Source organism: Rhea americana, unplaced genomic scaffold (assembly GCF_003343005.1).
Source record: "Rhea americana isolate MKP2758 unplaced genomic scaffold, rheAme1 scaffold_16, whole genome shotgun sequence".
Lineage (NCBI taxonomy): Eukaryota > Metazoa > Chordata > Aves > Rheiformes > Rheidae > Rhea > Rhea americana.
Genome location: NW_028185705.1, coordinates 5,878,414 through 5,899,985, shown reverse-complemented (window position 1 = coordinate 5,899,985; position 21,572 = coordinate 5,878,414). Strand labels below are relative to the sequence as shown.

At 35.8% G+C, this 21,572-nt stretch overlaps 1 protein-coding gene across 1 annotated transcript in view; it reads right to left on the bottom strand.

Moving 5' to 3' along the window:
- The window catches only part of SUCLG2 (succinate-CoA ligase GDP-forming subunit beta), a 220,509-nt gene that overhangs the window by 60,923 nt on the left and 138,014 nt on the right, over window positions 1-21,572 (bottom strand). The window contains exons 6-9 of the mRNA XM_085300009.1: window positions 9,814-9,913; window positions 9,596-9,686; window positions 3,790-3,942; window positions 2,374-2,463 (exon numbers count right to left, since the gene is read on the bottom strand). Coding sequence (XP_085156135.1) covers window positions 2,374-2,463; window positions 3,790-3,942; window positions 9,596-9,686; window positions 9,814-9,913 — 434 coding nt within the window. The remainder of the gene's footprint in view (window positions 1-2,373; window positions 2,464-3,789; window positions 3,943-9,595; window positions 9,687-9,813; window positions 9,914-21,572) is intronic.

The window sequence follows — 21,572 nt, the reverse complement described above, 5'->3', positions numbered from 1 at the left end:
CCATCTATTTTGCTCTGACTGGTTTTGTCAGCAACAGTATAATACCCAACTAGTAACTTCCAAGCCGTTTGTTCGTATGATATTCCTTCATTAATAGAACTGAGTCTTACACAACAGTAACAAAAACTCACATTAAAAAATTCTTTTAGATCATTACACACTGACAACCTATTAGCTGAAATGAGTTTCCAGATGAAAAAATGCACTAATAAAAAACCTTCCCATTTTGTTCGTTGATTATTGATCAGTTAACTGAAACATACAAACCAAAAATATTTGGGACCTCTAGAAATAAACAAAATGARTAAGACCCAAAAGTCAGCTTTATCCTACAATTTTGTTTGCGAAAAAKAAAATACTATGACTGGAAAGCCTCAACCCAAATACTGCCCTACATTAGCAAGAATGTGACTAGCAGATTGAGGGTGTTACTATCGCCCTTTACCTAATGCCGGAGAGACGGCACCTGGAATGCCATGTCCAGCTTTGGCCTTCCTGCCCAGCTCAAGAGATGTGTAGAAACAGGACAGGGTATAGCAGAGCTACCAAAATGGTCCTTGATCTAGAACACACAATCTACAATGAGAGGCTGAGGGAGCCGGGCTTGCTTAGTCTGGCAAAGAGGAGGCTAAGAGGCAATGTAAGCAGCCTACAATCACTACAAAGAGCAGTTACAAAGATGATGGAGCTGAATTCTTCTCAGTAGTGGTACACAATATACAAAAAGTGTAATGCCCACAAGCTGTGGCATGGGAAGATTCAAACTAAGTATTAAAACAAAACAACAACAAAAAAAGGCATTTCACTAGGAGGGTTCTACAGCACTGGAAGAGGTTGCCATGGATCCTCCGTCTGGGAGGCTTTCATGCTTGGCTAAATAATGTCATGACTGACCAGATCCAGTGTTTGCAATGGCCCCACTTTGAGTCAGAGGTGGGACTAGCTGACTTCCAGAGATGCCTTCTGACCAACATGCCTACAATTCTTTCAAAAAGTTGTGCTTTGGAAACATCAAGCAAAAAGCTCATGAAGTCTTCCTTACTACAAGGTTATAATCAGATCAAGCATTCTCAGTGGCTTTGACTTTAAAAAATTATCAGCATCAAAAACCTGCACCAAGCTAAGGCATCGGTTTTCTTGGCACAGACACTCTGGTTGGCAAACTATTCTAATAACACATGAGCAAGGCCATCGCAATCATGTTAGGGAAGAGGTTCCACCTTGCAACCATACAGGGATCCTGGGCAAGCTGAAAAACTTCAGTTGCCCCAGTGCACTGCTATAAGTTTAGCAGATTTTCAAAATTGGTTAAGCTTTATTAAGGGCTAGTTTGTCTTCCAGAAACTCTCTGGATCAGGCAGCTTAATGTCACCTTTCCCCCCTTTGCAAGCACTGAGTCTCTTCAAGGCAAAGCAAAAAAAAATCCCAATCTAGAAATGGTATGTAAGTAAATGCAAGGACTGATCTGAATAAAAATGATGTCCCCTTACTTCAGTAAATTCCATTGAGGAGTTGATAGCACAAGGAAAGAAATGCATGCACTGCATCATTRTTTAAATGTATTGTTGAAAAATTCTGTGTATTGTTGTTAATTACTAAGTACCAGAATTCTTCAAGGGTTGAAAGGTTCTACACAATCATTCGTCCTCATTAAATATACTGCTAAATCTTCAAATGTGTGTTAATCAACTTAATGATTATGCGTTTGTTAATTGTGYAGTTGGGACAAAAAATAATTGAAACTGCTGAATTAAAAATAAAGGAGTTCTATAAAAATGACAGTTTGATACTATAGAAAACAACAGGCAAAAGTAGCTTAATACTGTATTTGTCTTTTCAGCTATTAATGTTAACCTAAATAAGCTTTTTCTTATCTATAAAATTATTCATAAAGGCAAAGTATCTTGCAYATCTATGTACAATGTGGAATTCCAATAAAAAAAGAAATGAGATATTGAAAAGGCAAAAAACTGGCAGACTTTTGATTTTGAGTTGAAGCAACAAAAAAGGCTTTGATTACACAGAAAAAAGACTAACTTGTTAACTTGTTCCCATAATAAGGAAAAACTCCTCCAAAAAGGATCTACTCATATAATTCACCATGTTCCAATGGAACCCCAATGAAATCTGGCATAATAGCATGTTCTCATGGATTGCTTCAAAGACCAGGGACTTTCATTACTGGAACAATAAGGATCTTATTCAAGCTGGTAACACCTGGTCACAATTATATGGGTGCAATGTAGTATTTAAAATATCAAATTGGGTCTGAGCTAACAGACATTTAGCYTCTCATATCTCCCTGGAAAGCATTTATCATACAGCTGAGCTAAAATGTCTTAAATCAAAACTGATGGAGTAGAGTCAAGTTACCTGCTGTTGCAAAGGTCCTCTGAAACCCAAATTTTCTGCCATRCGCAGTGCTTGATGATCCTTTATGCCTTCAAAAATATCTATTTCCTCCTGTAACAATAATATGCATAAATATAACTAAAAACTCAATTTAAATGGAGATTTATAACTTCAAAAGGAAAACACTTAGTATATATTTGCAAATGAGTAATTAAAGTGTGGCTGTTTGCCAAAGTTCTYTAAGATTGAGGCTATAGCAGCTGCCTATAGGGTATGTTATAATTACCAAMCCATCTATGAAACAACAAACTTCCAAAAAAATATATAATTCTTCAAGGTGGCATGCTGACAAGACAATCTGACACCAGTTTTCACTTTTAATTACTGTACAGATGGCGTTGATGAATATTTAGTCTGTTAATTTTTATGACACCTTCTGGAATATTTTCAAGGCAACAGTGTCACTGCCCAGTAACACTGTGAAGTTTATATAATTTAAAAATGCACATTAAATATTTTTACAATTTTTGCATAATTATACTTGTTTGTATCAATTATTTTCCCAGATGAATAGCTTGTCTACTCATTATTATGCCATAGTAGTATTAAAAAGACTTAAATGCAACAGTCATCGTTAAGAAGGCAGTATTTGTCAAGAATTCTACAGTTGCATTTGAGATGCAGGTATCTCCCAGGCACTAAAATATAATTAACAACTTTGTCAATTAGAAAAAAAGAAAAAAAAAACTCAACTGCCAAACAACAATCATACTTACACTAACCCACTTGTGAAAGAACTGTCCATCCTTCCCAGATTTGAAACATCAAGACTTGCTTCAGAAAACATTTCCAATGTTAAGTTTCATATTTGAAGGCTAGAACTCAAACTCCTTAGATTTCAAAAGCTATTTCAAAGTTGGTATCATATGAAAGTCAAATTTACASTCTTTTTCTAATCAAGGTGATATGGACACTGACTAATAAAATCAGATGTTGAACCTGCTTCATCATCTACTACATGACAAGTCTGTCCCCTTATTTGATGAAATATAATTCTTATGGTTCTTACATCTTTGCATATGCAGATGGAGGACAAGAGGCTATGGACAGAAACTGAATCACAGAAAGTTCGGCCTGAACGTGAGGGGGAATTTCTTCACYGTGAGAGCGACAGAGCCCTGGCATAGGTTGCCCAGAGAGGTTGTGAAGTCTCCTTCTCTGGAGATATTCAAGGCCCACCTGGATGTAACCCTGCCTAACAAGCTCTAGGTGACCCTGCTGAGCGGGGAGGTTGGACTAGATGATCTCCAGAGGTCCCTTCCAATCTTACTGATTCTATGATTCTCTGAATGGAGAGAGAAAGGAAAAAGAAAAAAAAAACATTTTTTGTGGTTAACTGATACGGAAAATTTTGAATCTAAAATATTATTTCAATACCTTAAATATAAGTTCTGGACTAGTAACTGCAACTTCTTCTATGTCAACACCACCCTGTGGGCTCCCAACCATTACAGGTCCATTGCAGGCTCTGTCCATCAAAATTGCAAAATATGTTTCCCTTGAAATATTCAGTGCTTCTGCAACCATCACCTAAAAATGAACACAGGGAAGAAAGAAAAAGAGCAATAGTTCTAACTGGTCCATCTAGCTGGTAATATTTAATCTTAACACAGCTTTTCTTTCCTGCCATGTCAAAGTAATAAATGTCCTAAAATCTTTTTCAAGGTAAAATGTAAATATGAATTAACAGAATCAGTGAGAGAGAGTATTTCCCTCTGCTGTGATCAAGCAGAGAACATTGTGGTTCACATTTTCTTCACTGACTTAYAAGGCAGCAGTTTGATATTTATTATCCTGAACAGTACCTTTTCCTTCACTGCTTCTACAAAACATTGTAACACAGTGATTTCTSCCCCTGAAATCTTCTGTTCCTAAATCAGAGACTCCCCTAATGCTACTGTGTTCACTACGACATTCAAGAAGCATTTTAAGTCAACATCACCAGTCTTGTAAATCCCATAGAGGTATGAGATTCTATGTTGGCTTTCTGTTGCATCCCATTGGTAGCACCACTACCCATCTTCAAAGCCTCAAGCCTAAATTCTCCACTTTGTTCTTACAGAAGGCCACCCTATGCTTACCATGCCCTAGTATTTCTTAAGGAAATGGGTATATAGATAATTTTGTCATCCAGTTTTGTACTTTCAATTTAAAAAGACACTGAGATGTGTGACCCTCAGATTCTCACAACRGATAAAGCACACTCCAGAACTGTAAAATTTTCTTTTTCAAAAAAAAGCTACTCATTCCTATTTGTTAGTATAGATTATAGGGGCCTTTCATTTCGATAACTACTACAGCATGCAACGAAAAAGATCCTACATGTTTGTAATTCACATGTACTCAAACACATTACTCTTGAAAAGAAATAGTTCTTATAAATTCTTTGTAACGATTGTGTTGTTCTCCTCCTCCCTAAAATATGCCAAAGTGAAAGAAAGCTGTTTCCATTTCCATAGAGCAATAACTATACTCACTTCTCCTTCAGAACTGTCAGTTTTTACAATAGTTTAAGAATAAGAATAAAAGCAATTTCAAAGATTAAGTAGTTTTACACTTGGCAAAGGATTCACAAAACTCTATGTTTTGACATAAAAAGAGCAAATTCCCACTAAATGTTCATAATCTTAAAAAAAGAAAAATTGCATGTGATTATTAGTAACGGTTCCTTGTGATCACAGCAGGTGCCAGAATGTTAAATGCGAAGGCCAGTTCTACTCTGCATTACAATTCTGTTTCTCCACCTTGAAGCTGAGGAGCTACCTCTGCACTTCAATTTATAATCTAACTTCTACTTTTGACAATCAACTATATTCTTCGTTAGTAAGAGTTACTATTTCTTATCTTTCAATGGAAGCAGAAGAAACCAGGGAAATATTTTCCCTAAGATTAATGTAATTATAAAGGATTAACTGACAATGTCTTTCTAATGCACATTATAAATAATAATTGTAGGCAAAAGCTGTCACTCTGCGTGAAACATTGCTTCAACACATAGTATGAATGAGGCCCAAAGTCAGCGGTTCAGATTTAGATTGGAGAGCCATGTACATACCTGTARTCTTAAAAATTTGTCTACCCAGCAAGATGTGTTCCACAATTATTTCTGCATTTTCACAGTTCAAGGACTATAAACAAGAAACGTGCACCATACTTTCACCTAATTTATTTTTTGACATTCTCCTATTGAGTGTATGAGAAAGAATGCACCTACCTTATGCCAGGTTGTACATCTTAACAGAGCACAAAAATGTAGAGACAAGGAATTAAATAAAGTCCCTACATCAGAATGGAAGGAAGAATGCTATTTATTTATGATTATTTGACTAGGAGRAAATTTCTTTTTACAGTAATTTTGCTTCTTTCTGCTTTCCTCAAAGAATAAAGAGTGGTACCAAGGAAAAATAAGCAACTATTCAAAAGCAAACTGAAGAAAACTAGGGCAAAGGAAACAGCTAACTAACAATATGGGACATTCCTGTACTTCTTAAAAGCATCTCCCAATTTTAGACTACTGTAAAAGGAATGCTAAAAGCCAACTTCAGAAACACAGCTCAGCTACCTACCACTGTATGTTAAATTAATAAGCAAAGATGTGGATAGCATCCTTGATTTGTTACAGTCTTTTCACCTGTAGGCACGGTTTCACCATCGCACATATTACGCGTCAGTGTATCTGAAAAATGTGAGTCAATTGCTTGAGATATGGGTCAAAGAAAACCAACTGGTCTTACTGGAACTTGTCTGAGTTGTTCGGACAGCTTCCAGAATGCTCAGGATCAGGGCCAGACTTCGGAAAGGGAACCAGCCCAGCAAGTCTTGAGCAACATATTTGCAAATTCTGCAGGTGGAACTTACATTAGGCATCTTCTCTGTTTCAAATTTGAAAAACTGACCTTACAATTGCTAATTAAATGTGTCAGCATCATCAAATACATCTCTGTCTTACCTCACAAAATTATTGCAAGTCCGTCTACTTTGTAGTAGGCAAGTTTATTGCAAAAATTATTCTCTCTTACCTCGGTCTGTAACATCTCTCACTTCTCTCATCAAAGAGAGTGTATGTTCCTTCACCATCCTACCTGGCTGATGAAGAGCATGAATAAAGAAACTGGCATTCAAGGACTTYGATATTATTTTCTAAGGTCTACCAATCACTCACACAACAACAAAAAATAATGCAAACACATTAATAAACACTTAAGACTAGTGCAACTGACTTTACAAACTCTTGACTTTATTAATATTTTGTCTGTTTTGTTTATGACAAAAAACATGAAGCGTTATCATCTTGTTTACCACATCAGCTTTATATTTAAAATGTCTTGGGAGGAAAACCAGAGTTTTCTTAAAAACTTCCTGATAACTTCAGGCTTTCCTTCTTAAAAGCAAATCATTACCTAAAAGTTTAAGTTATATCTAATTTCATGAGGATATCTGTAAGAGCTCTTTTACAATGAATCACATATTCAAAATGTTAATTTTGTTATTGCTTGGAGAGAAAACACAGGTAGCAAATTCTCAAGTTGTCATGATAAGAGAAGACTGTCTTCTCAGATAACCAGACTCTCTAAATTGCAAAGTGCCATAAGAGGATTTTATGTAAACTCACAAAATAGCTTCCAAGTTATGAAGGAACTGAGGAGACTGTTATTTATTTAAGAAACATCCCTCTGAATGAGTACAAACATGCTTTAAATTCTTTAGTAGGTGCAAAGGCTGAGACAGAAAGTTGAAAACTCCATTTTCTGTTCTACAATGAGGATAATTATAGAAAATTTCCATCTTTTATTCCTTCCTTATAAATACAAGTAAAATGTACATGAGTTCCACTCTCTGACTTAACACTAACTCATTGTTTGCCTTGCAGAAAGTGATTTAATAACTATTTTCCTTATGAAAAATGCCAATARTCTAAATCTTTTAAAATAAAAAATTCACTCTATACATACATAGAGATCATATGCCTTGAAATACAACAAAAATGCCTGCTTTAATTCCTAAGTTCCCCACTGCCCTCAGCAAGTACAGAGATTCTGACTGGCATTTTCTCTGCACTAGCTGCCCACTGTGTTAAATTGTATCTCAGACATAGCTAAACTCTCTCTCTCTTTTTTTTTTTAAATTATTTTATTTCTGTAGTTTGCCCCTTCAATTAAAATTTCAGTGTTTGACATAGCAGTTTTGATATGACAAATCTGAATGTCTCAACCCTTTAACTTACTACTTTAAAGATCCTAGCATGAGCCAACTTTGGAAAATGTYAATTTTTTGATGCAACAATCTTTCWGTGACTTAGGCACATCATTTTAAACAGGGTTTCTTCAACACTCTAACAAGCAATGGGAAGTAGATGTTCCACCATTTGAATTAGCATGCCATTGGCCAAACTGTTATATATTTAACTACTTTCAAGGGAGGTTTACACTCTTACTATGAATTACGGTGACTCAGAAACTCAGCACCAAAAATATCATGAAATATGCAATTACTTTGCTACATATGCATGTGATAAAGAAATGAATTGCCTAAAAAATTTTAAAAGTTAACTCTACATTCAGAATGTAGCATCTATGACAATAATGATCAGCTTCTTCCAGTGAAAAGCATTACAGACACTAATCACACATTAAAACATAAGGTGTGTCCTGAAAAGTTTCCATGTRTTTTAGTAGCAAAAGAAAAATGTATTCTATCAAAACTATATACTTTTCTATACCAGCAAAATAAAAACTTAATTTTCAGTAGTACACACATCACCTTCAGCTTCACACATGCTGCAGCTGTTTACTCTTGAWTATTATTTATAGAAGCAACACTTTGGTTGGGAAAAAGAGCAATTATATGTTATACCTTCTACTGTTATTCTACACATGGAACAAAAGCCACTTGAACATAAAACCTTAAATAAACTATTTTTAAAAAATCCACATCTTTTAATTTCTATCAAGTAAAAAAAATTAGAAGTCTCTTCCACAGAACTGAACAGGTTAAGTGATAAATAGACTTGTACTCAGGCAAAAAAGTGAAGTTTCGTCTACTGATGTATTTTAAATAATTCAACATGTGTAAACTAATAAAACCAAAGAATTTCTAAAGGAGAGCTGCTTTTACAATACAAAATTTTCAAAGCAGAGACTTGTAATATGAAATAAGTATATGTCTTTTTTTTTATCTTTTGCACTATCCCAAACTCTGACAGGCAGCAATATTATTTCTTCTTTTTAATATTTAGTATTTCTTTTTAGCAATAACTGTCAGGAACAAAGGTAATCTGCCCTTTTTGCTCCCCAGGAGAACTACCTGATCATCTTCCACCAGCGCTCGGTAGACAGCATCCTTCCAGACAGGTGTTCCCCTTCTATGCTAATGCCAAGCTGTTCACAACAAATTAAAAGTAAACTGCATTTCTTTTCACCTTATGCCAAATTATCTCCCAGCATCAAATACATCGTGTGGCTCTTGACTACATACCCGACTGAAGAGACTTGCTCTGTACCACAAAGCAAGATATAAAACTGCATATAGTAGGCAGACAAATACAAGKATTTCCTGAATGCTAAAGTGAACTCTCACACCTTACAGTATGGACAATCATGGGTAAATGAGCTAAAACAAGTATTAAAAACAAACAAACAAACAAAAACAACAACACAGCTGAACCACTACYATTTTTTACTTGGTATCTGCAATAAATTAAGAATGGTCAACTTTTAGATGAGAATATGYTTTCAAATGAGATCATTCTCATGTAAAGTCATCTGATCTTGTCTTTAATAGCAGTTGCCCAAAGTTAGTGGTGAATGTTTGTACAGTATGTTTTAGATACTATTATAACTACAAGTAGTTATATATATTGCTTCTCCTTTCTAAGCAGACCATCAATAAGCACGAAGTAATAACATAGTTATCCTAGYATTTAGTATTTGATGAAGGATGAAGCTATGACAAAGGATTCACTTCATCACAGGTAGCAGAAAGGAATTTATTCTTCCACGACAAGGTATGTTTAAACTGATAGGGGAAAAAAAACATATACACACAAAGAAAGAAAAAATAACATTCTTTCTTTCATCAATTGAATGCATCAGTCAGGCACTGGAAAAGGAGCAGAAAAATCTATGGCATATACTCCAGCATGTGAATGCGCAATTGCAACCAATTTAAGAGCCAAAAATCTTACCTTTTTAACTGTCACACCATCCTTTGGAGTTTGCTTTGTTGACAAGTTGTACCCAATCATCTGTTTAGCAAGCTGTTCAACAATCTTAGGGCTGCAAACAAATTGAAAAGGTTAGTGTATTAACAGATATTAAAAGAAACAGTCACCTAGCCATTGTAAATAGCTTAAAACTACAYCAAAAGGAATTTATTGACGTTATTTCATTTTTAAAGACTTACTCTTTAGTTAGATGAACTCCTCCTTTCAATCCACTATTGAAAATACCTTTTCCTCGCCCTCCAGCTAGAATCTGTGCCTTCAGAACAATTTCTTTTGCCTCTGTAAAATAAAAAACGCTCAACATCATGCTAGTGAGTGTCATTTATTGAGCTTATTAGCTTAAGCTCAAAAAGTAAACCAGGTTAGCCTGTATAAAAACAATGAGAAGACATTCAAAACTAATGGGCAATAAAAKAAATAGTCAATTCAGTATTTTTATAACGTAACTTCCCAAAAAATTGTTCAGGTAAGTTAAAAGAATAAATATATGTTACCCATTAGCAGGATAAATATGTGGTTGTTTAAGCWAAAAACATGCTATTAATACTTCATGACCCGCACGGCAAAGCATATAACCTGCACGCAGTTTGATAGCTTGCATTCTAGCACGATTTCTAAAGCATGAATCAGATCATACTGTCCTGAATGCACAACAAACAAATGCTCATCAGGGAAAACAAATTTCACTCCTCGCTCTGAATACACATGAGTACGACTATGCATTTTGTCATGCAAGAAGGAATCCCCATCTCCAGAGGGCAGGTAAAGGGTACTAGCAAGGGTACTAGCTGGGAAAACYTGTTAATCTGTTAATGAGGCAAGGTATCATTTGAATCTTTCATAACGTGTGTGTAACAGTACCTTAGTGCAAAGGAAGTGGAGCCATACTACTACACTTTCTGGAAAAAGGAGGTAGTAGAAGTTAAGGACCTTTGAGTGGGGAGGATCTCTTCCTCCATCGTTAATGTTTGACCCTTCACTTCACTGACCAGGCAGAATACAAGGAAGATCCAGGCCAGCTCCAATCCTTTCATATTAAATATAGCAAATAAGCAATGCAGGAAGCACGACTCAGGGCTCCTGAGCTCTTCAGCCTACAGCAGCAGAGTCACACGTTGCATCCATACAGAATGGGCTAACAACTTTTTATCAGCTCCCCGACCACTTTTGAACAAAAATATCCTAGTTCTAGGAGGCAGGCCATCCTCTGCTCTGTGTCCTGTTCACCCATGAGGAAGGTATTGTAGCTGCTAAATATCATAAGTAATAATAATAGAGAAACAAAATACAATTAACCCAATAGCCCTCTTCTCAGTGGCTCTTAATATATTCTAAAAAGTAGTACAAAAGCCCAGGAATGTTCTTTTAGCATCTCCCATGCCAGACTGCAGAACTGAGATTCCACCTTTGTCTCATCTTTCTCACAGAGGAAGGTCAAATCTGCCCTAATTCAACCACTCATTGAGTCAGAAGTTCAAAGACTTCATGTGAGCAATAAAATGAACTTGCACATAACCAGATCCCAAATCAGCATTGGAAATGAAAGTATCTCAACTACAACAGAAAGTTACCAGATTTTTATTTTTACAAAAAAGTAAAACTTTCCTCATGGACTTCCTCATGGCCAATCTAAAACCCATCTGGGAGCAGCATAACATCTATATGGAGCTGACAATGCCAAAAGTAACTGCACTAAGACCTATATTCCCAAGAGAAGAGATCCTAACATTCTTAACAAGTAAAACGGAAGAGAGGAGAAAAAGAAAAAAAAAGGAAAGAAAAAAAAAAAGACACCCTCAAAACATCTCTGCAGCTCCATGGATACTTCCTGAAGCATAAAGATCTGCCAGATGTCTATATCATGTTAYATTAATGAATTCTGTCTCTTTTCACAGTTGGCATAATACTACCTGGTATTTTAAATTCTGAAATCCTAATATTAACATATCATTAGCTGGTGTCTAGAAAAGGCTACCATTGTTACTGTTTTGCAACTGATTCCATTGCCACTGAAATCTGTGGAAATCTCCAGCTTCAGTGAGGTTTGCAGGAGATCATGCCTTGAATCACAATGTTCTGTAAAAGTATGCACAAAAACATTGTAATTTGTCATTATGGAAACTTACTTTCAAGCAAAGATGGTCTTTTTAGGCTTATATTATATATAAATATTTTATAGATGATTAAATCTGCAAGTTTGGAAGTAGAATTTTTGGTGAAGATCAGCTCTGATAAAGCATCATTTCCATGTTCCAATATGATAAATCTGAGCAAGTGAAAAGCAAGTTGGGTCTTACGATAGGATAAATACTACGATGCAAATATTAGGTTTTCCATAGTATGACAGAAAATGCGTTTTAACATATCTAATGGAAGTAGCATACTAAGAAGTGCTTGATTTCCAGGCTTCGCAAGACAAAATCCCTCCACGTGTTTATCCATCCACTAGTGTATGACGTACATCATTCTGAACCTTAAAAACATTCTCCTTGAAAATACTTTTTGCATTCCAATAAATTCATGTTCGCAGCTCCCTATTATTCACATCACTGCAGATAACCAGGAAATTTAAATGCAGTCTCAGTCTTAGGGCCGAAGCATACAAATTAAGATGAATTAAAACTATAAATCACTTTCCAAGCCAGAGAAGCAAACCCTAGAATCACACTAGCTGCTGTGATAAAACATCTAATGCAGTATTGTTAATAGATGCTACAAGCATTTAATTAGATCAGTTTTAGGTGCCAGCCATCCTGACAATGTGAGTTTTGATCATCAGTGATACATGATGTCAATTATGCGAGCCACCGCTACTCTCTGTGCCACAGATTGCTAGGCCAGCAATTCCTTTTTATTCCTAACCAGCATGCTACAAAGTGTGACGATTATCTTCACGAGGCTACAACAAATGAAGTCAGAGAAAGGAATTAATGCATACTTATTTTATAATCCACTAGAGGACTATCAAAGCAATACAGTAACTTCAGAAAGACAACTATCAAAAACATAAATAAGTGCACTAAAAAGTAATAATATCTACATAAAGATTAGACCTGAAGAACTAATCAATATAGTAGCTCATCAGAGCGCTGAGCAGAAAGTTCTTCTTGCCCTAGAGGAAACCAAYAGGAAGCAATTTAATTCAGTAGTTATTTGCCCAAGCTCTGTAAAATGAAGTAATCCAGTCAGATCTTATTTTATAGTAACTAGGTCTGATCATTCAAGTACTTACCAAGCTGATTCACTACTTAACATCAACATTTTATTTAAAGAGGTGATTTCTAGAAATGCTCGCACAAATTTACTTTTATCTCCTACATGAATTCCCAAATTATGTTAGGAAAGACTACCCCTAAAGAAAAACATGGTTTTAGTTAGAATATATGAAGCAATACACCATCACTTGTAGGCTTAAACAAAAACATGAACAAAAACCACCAACAAAAAATTAAAATACAGTATGAAAGGTCAGCACTGAACCCATTAAAAAGTTATGATTAATTCACTCAATTAGCACCAAACTGCCAGAGTAWAGCTGAAAAATGTCCAAGTAAGTGTTGAGTAGTTGCAAATAGCAGACTTGAAGGCAGCCTRGTACAAGCAACATGTCTTTACACCACCATAAAGTACACTGCAACATTTTCAACAGCATGGCACTGTGTAAYTAAGGTTTAAATGAACTTCTGTTTATGTCCATTGACAAATAAGCTTTTGTGTAATATTTAAAAAATCAGATTGTTTTTAAGTGCATACAGACTTTTGTCACAGATTTAAAACTTTATTTACCATTCAAAATAAACAAAAAAATCCAGCCTGCTCAAGTGTACCTGGATTTTGTCATTAATTTAGCAGTAAATAGTCCCAAATTGCTCCATGCAGGTTAATGACATTCTTCTAGTAACAGTATGTCGTCTTAACTAATTACAACTTGAATAYATTAATATCTTGATTTGAAACAATTTATTTACTGAATCTTGTATCTGTTTTTTACATAATACTACAGAAAAGAACGGTAACAAAAAGTCCTTTCAATATAAAAAAAAAGAAAAAACATACAGCAGTCATCTCTAAGTTATATGCAATCAAATGAGAAACTCCTGGAGGCATCAGAAAGGTCCCTGCACTTCAAAATTTCATAACAGCAGCTTGCTCCAACCACAGTTCTAACAAATTAATCTAACTACATAGAAAAAAGCCTTTAGATATTTTTATTTTAAATCTGGATGCTTCAAGAGAATAGGCTATAACATTCTAAGGGACAAACGTCCCTAACATTGTATTCTACAATACACCGCCTTCCTTTCAGGCAGCGATGTGAATACAAATTGCAAGTGCTACACCTTGCAGTAGGCTCGGGTCTATAATGAAAGCCTATTTAGAATCAATAAAATCAGAGTTGCTTTGGGGAGCTATGATTACTCTGGTCCACTGGTACTGCTTGCAGCAAAAATGAACAGCTTGTTCTCAGCCCACTGCTGTGTATATTTAACTACTGAATTCTTGATGGTGAGACAATATACTGCGAACCACAGTTCTGCTTGTTAGACGGTATGCTAATTTATTACCTGTGAATGACTTCCCATTATTATTGATACGACTATATGATCGCAAATTAGGCATGTTAACAATTACATTAAAATGCACTGTAGCTTATCAAAAATAAACTACTATAAAGAACAGACTGAAGACTGCACAGTATTTGGCCTCACTCTTGCATGCTTAGGAAAGAAAAAATTTATACCAGAGTACTCAAGACTCTCATCACACAAWACAGAATTGGAGCGTGGGTTTGACAGAAAGATCTCCTAAGAAATCCTAATCATCTCTGTCTCACTTTCAGACAGGTCTTCCCTCCTGCAGCTCAGCTTCGCTATCTGCAGCTGTTCTGGGAGAATTAATTAACGTTTGCACCTCTTTTAAAAAAGCACACTCTGAGATAGTATCACTTCAGTGCATCTCAGCCCAGCGTAAGCAACTGATTACAAGGAAAAGGCTGACTCGAAACCCAGGCAGCGGTCTAAGTACTAGGGTAGCAAAGTACCACCGGAAACTCCGCCGCAGCGGTACCTGCTGTTAGGAGCCACCGCAAAACAGGCGCAAGCAACCCAGTGTCATGGGAACTGTGCAATGAAGGCAGATCGAGGACAGGAAAAAGAGGCGAACTGCAGAAGGTCTTCTGGTAGCAATTATACCCCACTTCAGACAGCACAAGAAATGTGCACTAAAACAACGAATGCCTACATGCCATCCCTGCTGCTGTTTCCTCCAGTGCTGATGCAAGCTTGGAGCTTCCCTTTCAAAATACACGGTTTTCCCTTCTTTTGCATCTGATCCAACAGTAAAAGCATTCTCTCTCAATTTGGAAATCTACTTTACTAGATGTCACCTGTCCTTTTTTGTTCTTTTTTTTTTTTTTTTTTTTTTTTTTTTTTTTTTTTTTTTTTTTTTAATGCTACCACCACCACATGAATTTCTCCATTCCCTTTGGGAAATACTGGCTTTAAACCATTTCTGAAGCTTCAGCCATCCCATTATACCGTTCAGGCAGGATCCTATCAGCTACAGCACTTTAACGTTATCGTTAACGTTATCTTTAACAGCACTCCCATCCAGATGCACTCTAGTATACTTCAGCACGTGAAGAAGTAAAACCTATAAGGGAGATGATGATAAACACAATCCAGTAATAACAAAAAACTGTAATAAAACATAATTCCCACATTGAACATACAATCTTGAAGTTGCCATAATAACATTTCATATACGGGCCTCTTTACATGAAATTGCTCTGAAATCTGAGACAGCTTTTGCCAGGAAACAAGTACTATTGCCACATCTGCAGCTGCCCATCTTCCAAGCATCCCAGGGATGTGGAAGTTGGAGAGTTCTCCTATCTGCCAGGTAAGCAGAYTGAGATGCAAAACAGAAGCTGTCCGTAACAAAATACCTCCCACAACTTCAAAAGTGTGAAGTAAGATCCATAGAACTAAGTTAAACACTTGGTTTGGGTTTTTTTCTCCATTTAATTTAATTTTAAATTCCCCTTCTCTTTGTTATTTCCATTCTTCTGCTCCATAGCACCAAAAAGAATTATATTCTTACCTGCCTAGTTTCTACAACCTTTGGTTTTCAGACTAGTTTAGAATTAAAGTTAAATAAATCATCCTTTTTATGACTCCCTGCTTTTGAATATATTGCATATTTATTGCTAGATTATAAGCCTCATTAAAATCTATAATGATAAATTAGTCAATCTCTTGATTCTGTCACTTGTTATTAATTGCTTTCATAACCATTACTATGCACCTCATTGGTAATAAAAATTTTAAAGCTAGATAAAATCAACTAAGGTAAAGCTCACTCTTAATACTGCACACTCAAACCTGCTAAAAATAAGTAATCAGGTGTTCACACTTCCTACATTTACATTAAACCTGATAAATTACTTATACAGTGAATGGAGCCTCACTAGATGCAGCAGCACCAATGTAATGCATGCATATGCACATTAAGATAGGGATTCCACCTCCTCCAAACGAAACTGCACTCATATTAAAACTGTTTCATTACGTGCGTGTATTTTTGGTATTTTCCAGCCTTTAAGAGTTTCTCTTTTCAACCTAAGTTCTCTCACATTTTTAATGCAGATTTTGTTCTGTAACAGATTCAGGGTTTAGACAAGCTACTGCCTGTCACCTTTGCCTGCAATCTCAGAGGAGACACGGCCGGAAAACCCAGCTGGGAAGGGAGCAGGCCCTTCATTAGGTGGATGGGAACTGAGCCGTACCAAGAGAGCGAGCAAAAGCTTTTCCTGCCAGCTCTCAGGCACCATCGGTCCTCCGGGGAGAAAAGAGGAGGTCACTTTCCGTGACCCGCAGCGTGGACCCGGCCTCYTGCAGCACGCTACGTGGGGTGGGGGCAACACGGAAAACCGCACACGTACTGACGGTACCACCTGAACACTCTGCTCATTTAACAAAGACGATCCACTGCTCTCTTCTGAAAGATTCTTTTTCCATAYTGTAACACAACATTAGGAGTAGTAATGTTTACTGAAAACATGCCTAAATTCTTTCTTATTTATTTTTATCAGACTGTTTTAGCATACACTAAGGGATGTATATAATTCCGTTTGTTCCCTAAGTCCTCAATACASTTAGTTAAAGTGCTATATTAACACAAAATTTTTCCCAATTTCCTAAGTATTTCCTAGTAACTTTACTTTTGTTTTTCAGCTGATTCCACAATACGATCTTCTTCTGTCAATATACACATCATGCAACTTTATAATACTTTATAATATGGACAATTCAATATTGTTTTCTTTTTTCTCATGATTTCAGTTTAAGATACTGTCAAAGCAAGCAGAGAATATCTTTTCTTGTGTGTTAGTTCCAATTCCTATTACCTGACACCAACATGAAAGCATCTCAGACTAACCTCTTACTATGCACTAGATCCATCAGAAATTTAGGTATGCAAAATCACAAGGATTCAGAATTAGCCTCTCCAGAGATTACAAAACCTTTGTATAATCTGGCTTAGTCATCAAATATGCACTTGGAATTTGTCTATATTCCTTATAATAAAAAATACACAGATACATCACAAAACTTGCTTCCTTAAACCACTGCAATTAAAAAAAAATGTAATTTTATCAGATTTTTAGCAAGTTATTTCTCTCTTCCCTCTCCCTAAACTACAAGGAAAAAGTTATAATAAAATGYATATACTGACAATATTCTTTGTATCTTTACCTACTAAAGCTTAAAAAGAATTTCAAGATTTCCTTGCAAAAATATCCTGCAAAGTTTTGTGRTTTCTTTTAATATTAAATTTATTTTAAAGTAAATAGACACAAACAGTTCGACTGTGTCCTAAATTCTTGATTGAATACCATAACACTGTTTGTTTTAATGCAATTCAGGGAACAGGTTTTATGCAATCTGTAGTGCTGAAGTCAAGCAGTCATTAAGAACAAATGCTGCTCTCGCCCCTAGCAGCAACAATACGCACACCTGTTTTCCTGGACTGCTTCCAAAATTTCATTCTTTGTGATGATGTGCAAGGCACCCAAGCCAGAAAAAAAGTCTTTTTAGACTGATTCTGAATCTTTTATGCATTACTGAATTGTAGAGAGGGCACTGAGAAATTTGAACATAGCATAGAAAATATAAGAACTGGGGAACAGATATTAGGTTTTCAATAATTTGTTTTCAAGTATAAAAGAATTCTTGTGGTAGAAAACACTTTTAAAGATGGAGCACAAAATATAATAAATCTAAGCAAGGAACCAGGGAATACACACGGTGTTTAGAAAGAAACACGCCCCACCAACAATATGCAAAAAGGAAAGACAACCTCAACATTACCACCATTACTTAAGAAGTTTTAACAAATTCGTAACGTAATACATGTGGCAGGTCAACTACAGATTCCTTAATTAGCCCTTTCCCAAGCATAGTCATTACATGCAGGCCTGCTATGTCCTCCAAGATCTTTAAATTATAAGCATTAAAATGGAGGGCAAAGCTGAAATTTGGAAGGCATCACACAGCGGCAGCTGTGCACAGAATCATCAGCCTCWGCAAGCACGAGGAACAGGCTGCTCGCTAGAAGGGAGGCTCTGAAGGTGGGACTGCTTCAGGCCCAATTCCTACCAAGCCTTTCTACACCTTTGACAGTACCGGGGCAGGACTAAATCACTTCTGAGGGGTTCATCGTCTTTCACAGCCTTGAAAACCCCAGGACAAACTGACCTGAGCATTTACCATATGCAGGTGCTCCCAGCCTCGGGGATCTCCGTGCTTCCACTGTACTCAGCGTCACATCAGCAGTGGTCACTTCTTCTCTTCACAGTATTTGACCAAGACAAGTCTGAATTCACAATACTGTTGTTATCTTCTTTGTTTTAAGCATAYACTAACCACTTTAGCGGTATTAAAGACAAATTTAGGATGTATAGGATGTATTAGGTGGGATTTATTCTGGAGCTGTTATTCCACATAATCTCTTGATTCCTGGCCCAATATATAGAAGGCAGTAAAAAAATTACACAATTTGCATAAAAACCAAATATTGTAGAAGTGTTTCAAAACTTTCAAATCCTACTTCTACATGCTAAGAACTGCTTCCAGTTAGAAATTACATAGATRGTATTTAGATGGCATTTAGATGGTTTCAAAAGAAGCACTGTGAAGAAAATGCCACGGATATTTTTAAGACCATGGTATTTATCACCCAAATGTAATGTCATTCACTTAAGTAAGAAGAAAGTATATCACAGACACTACTATGAAAACAATTACTACCTTAAATTTTTTTWAAAAAAGAAACTTTCAYATCTCTAAGTGTGACTCCTAATAAACACCTGATACTAGGTGCAAAACCAGGACTGAGAATCAAGAAACACAGCTGCTGGKCAGAGAGCTTGTACACTGGTTTGTGACATCTAAATCCTTTTGCTGATGTAAGTGGGATTTAAGTGATGAACCGGCAAGGATCTGGAATAGCAGTGAACGGTACCCAGAGTGAAAAAGTGAAAAGAAAAACTATCAAGAATACAACTGATGTGAATTGGTTCTGATGTTTCATTCCTGTCAAGTGGAGGTTGACTAATTGGAGACTTCTAGGCTAAAGATCATTCACTTCCAAASCCCGAAATCTAGAGGAAAAAAAAGAAGCTATCCAAGTTTGAAATGGACAGAGAAAGCTCAACACATGAAGATTTAGAGATGAAGAGGAAAAAAAATTAAATACAAGATTAAATGGAGAAATATCTTACTARAAGACAGAAACACTGCAACCAGAATACTAAGCATATTTATTCCTGAATATATTCTCCTGCACAGTTTGCTGAAAATCCTTTCAAGGATTACTGATGTTAGTTTTCATGGTATCTAACTTTTCATTTAACAGAGAACCGCCRCATCAAGAGGTACAGAGAGAGATATTTTAGTCCTTTGTCATCTGGTAAATATTAGCTATTGTAAGCAGATGAGGTTTCATCTGTGGTAAGCACAACTGCTTATAACTKCATGTGAAAGAATACTAATGATAAACTAAGCACAACTAACAAGAGAGAGGATGTTCCGTCATCCTCCTCCTGTTTTCATTTACTTGTCATATATGCGAAATAGAATCARTGATCAAAATAATCTAATATTGGAAAAAGGCTAAGAGGAGACCCATCAAAAGAATGTAGTAATATTTAACTCAACATTTCAGACTTAATTTTTCCATAAGTGGGACATCTCACTGATCAATGATACATTGGTGAATTTACATTTAACACCTAAAAACTTTTGTTTAGGAGATCAAGTGTCAAGTGCTATTACCTGAACAATGTTCTCTCTCCAGCTCCATAATGKTTACCAATCTACAAAGATCCTTCATGTGCATGTAATAAGCCAAGAAATTCAATCTAAAATCACTCAAAATGCATTCCTACTAGTCTATATTAACCTTTTAAGAAAAATAGTTTTCTTTAGATATTTCTGGACATTTTGTTGTTTCTTGCTCTCTAAAAAAGCTAACCTGTAAACCATATTAAACACATTTTCCCCTGCCATATGCATGGACATTTAACATTACTGCTTTTATTTGCTTTTTTTTTACATTTCAAAAAATGATTAAGAAAACTATTTGTATTAAAAAATAAATTACAATCAGCAAGCACATTCTTAAGTCTTTGTTAAATATGAAGGCATTAAATCCTATTCTGAATCTGGGGCTCAATACATAACATAAAATAAAAATTGTGAAAATTCAAATATTGACATGTACACTTAACACACAYKTCACAATAAGCCATGMTACTCCAGTTAGAGCATTGAGATATCTAACACATAGCACTGCCCTTTTTTCCTCCCTTTCTCCTGGCTACACTGTACAAATAGTATTCATTTCTTTCTACTACCCTCCTGCAAACCCACTAGTAACTACATTTTGCCTTTCCCATCCACCAARGCACAGCAAAGCTCCAGCTGGAAACAGTGTCTTTCCTGAATGCTGACAGCCCTGAAGTATCTGGAAAATGTAGGGACAGATTAATATGAATAACATGATATTAACATGATAGATTAGTTTATCCATTTACTGTGTTTGTTTGGAACACTGTTATAGGACTTGGCTATGTCCTTCTCATAAGTAGAATGAAATTTAAAAATGAGAATCATGGTATTTGAAAGAAACAATAAGTGAAAGAAAAAAGAAAAATGATTTTTCAAAGAGGCTACTTTTTTTTAAAAAAAAAAAAAATCTTACTATCACACCATTTGCAGATATTTTTCAAAAAGATCACAAGAAGGCAAATTAGGGAATATCCCAGATGTGTAAAAAAATTCCCACCATGCTTTTCATACAGTGGTAATTTTTAATAGTTTTTCATCTTGATGATTTCTTCTTTTTAAAATGGTATTAAAAGCCTTCAGTTTAGATTGTTTGCTGGAAGCAAAATAATCCAAACTTCACACAGAAGGCTTATAACATATTAGGAAAATTTAAGAAAAAAAAAACTTCAAGGTTTAAATTCTATTGCCACTATTCATTGAAAGCTAACCCACAATATAGGCACTACGAACCTCTAACAATCTAGGCGTGTGAAACCAAACAAGTTTCTACTCGCTTAGCGTAAGGAAGAGGAAAGTAAAGACCCTAGGACAAGCCTGTGATTTTTGAACCCAGAAAAAAATATTAATGATAAAGAACAAACTGTAATACAGTTGTCAGAACAATGCATGTTGTGTCCTTTTTTTTCCCCAGCTTGTTAGCTAAACCAACGTACATGACCATGTACTCTACCAGTCTACTCAGTCTCTTTGACTGCCCCAGCCTCTCTTTGCCCTTTTAGTTTTCCTTATGGATTTATAAACAGTTGCTTGTTATTATACACAGTTACAACATGCTCTATATGAGGACACTAGCAAGCTGTTAACTC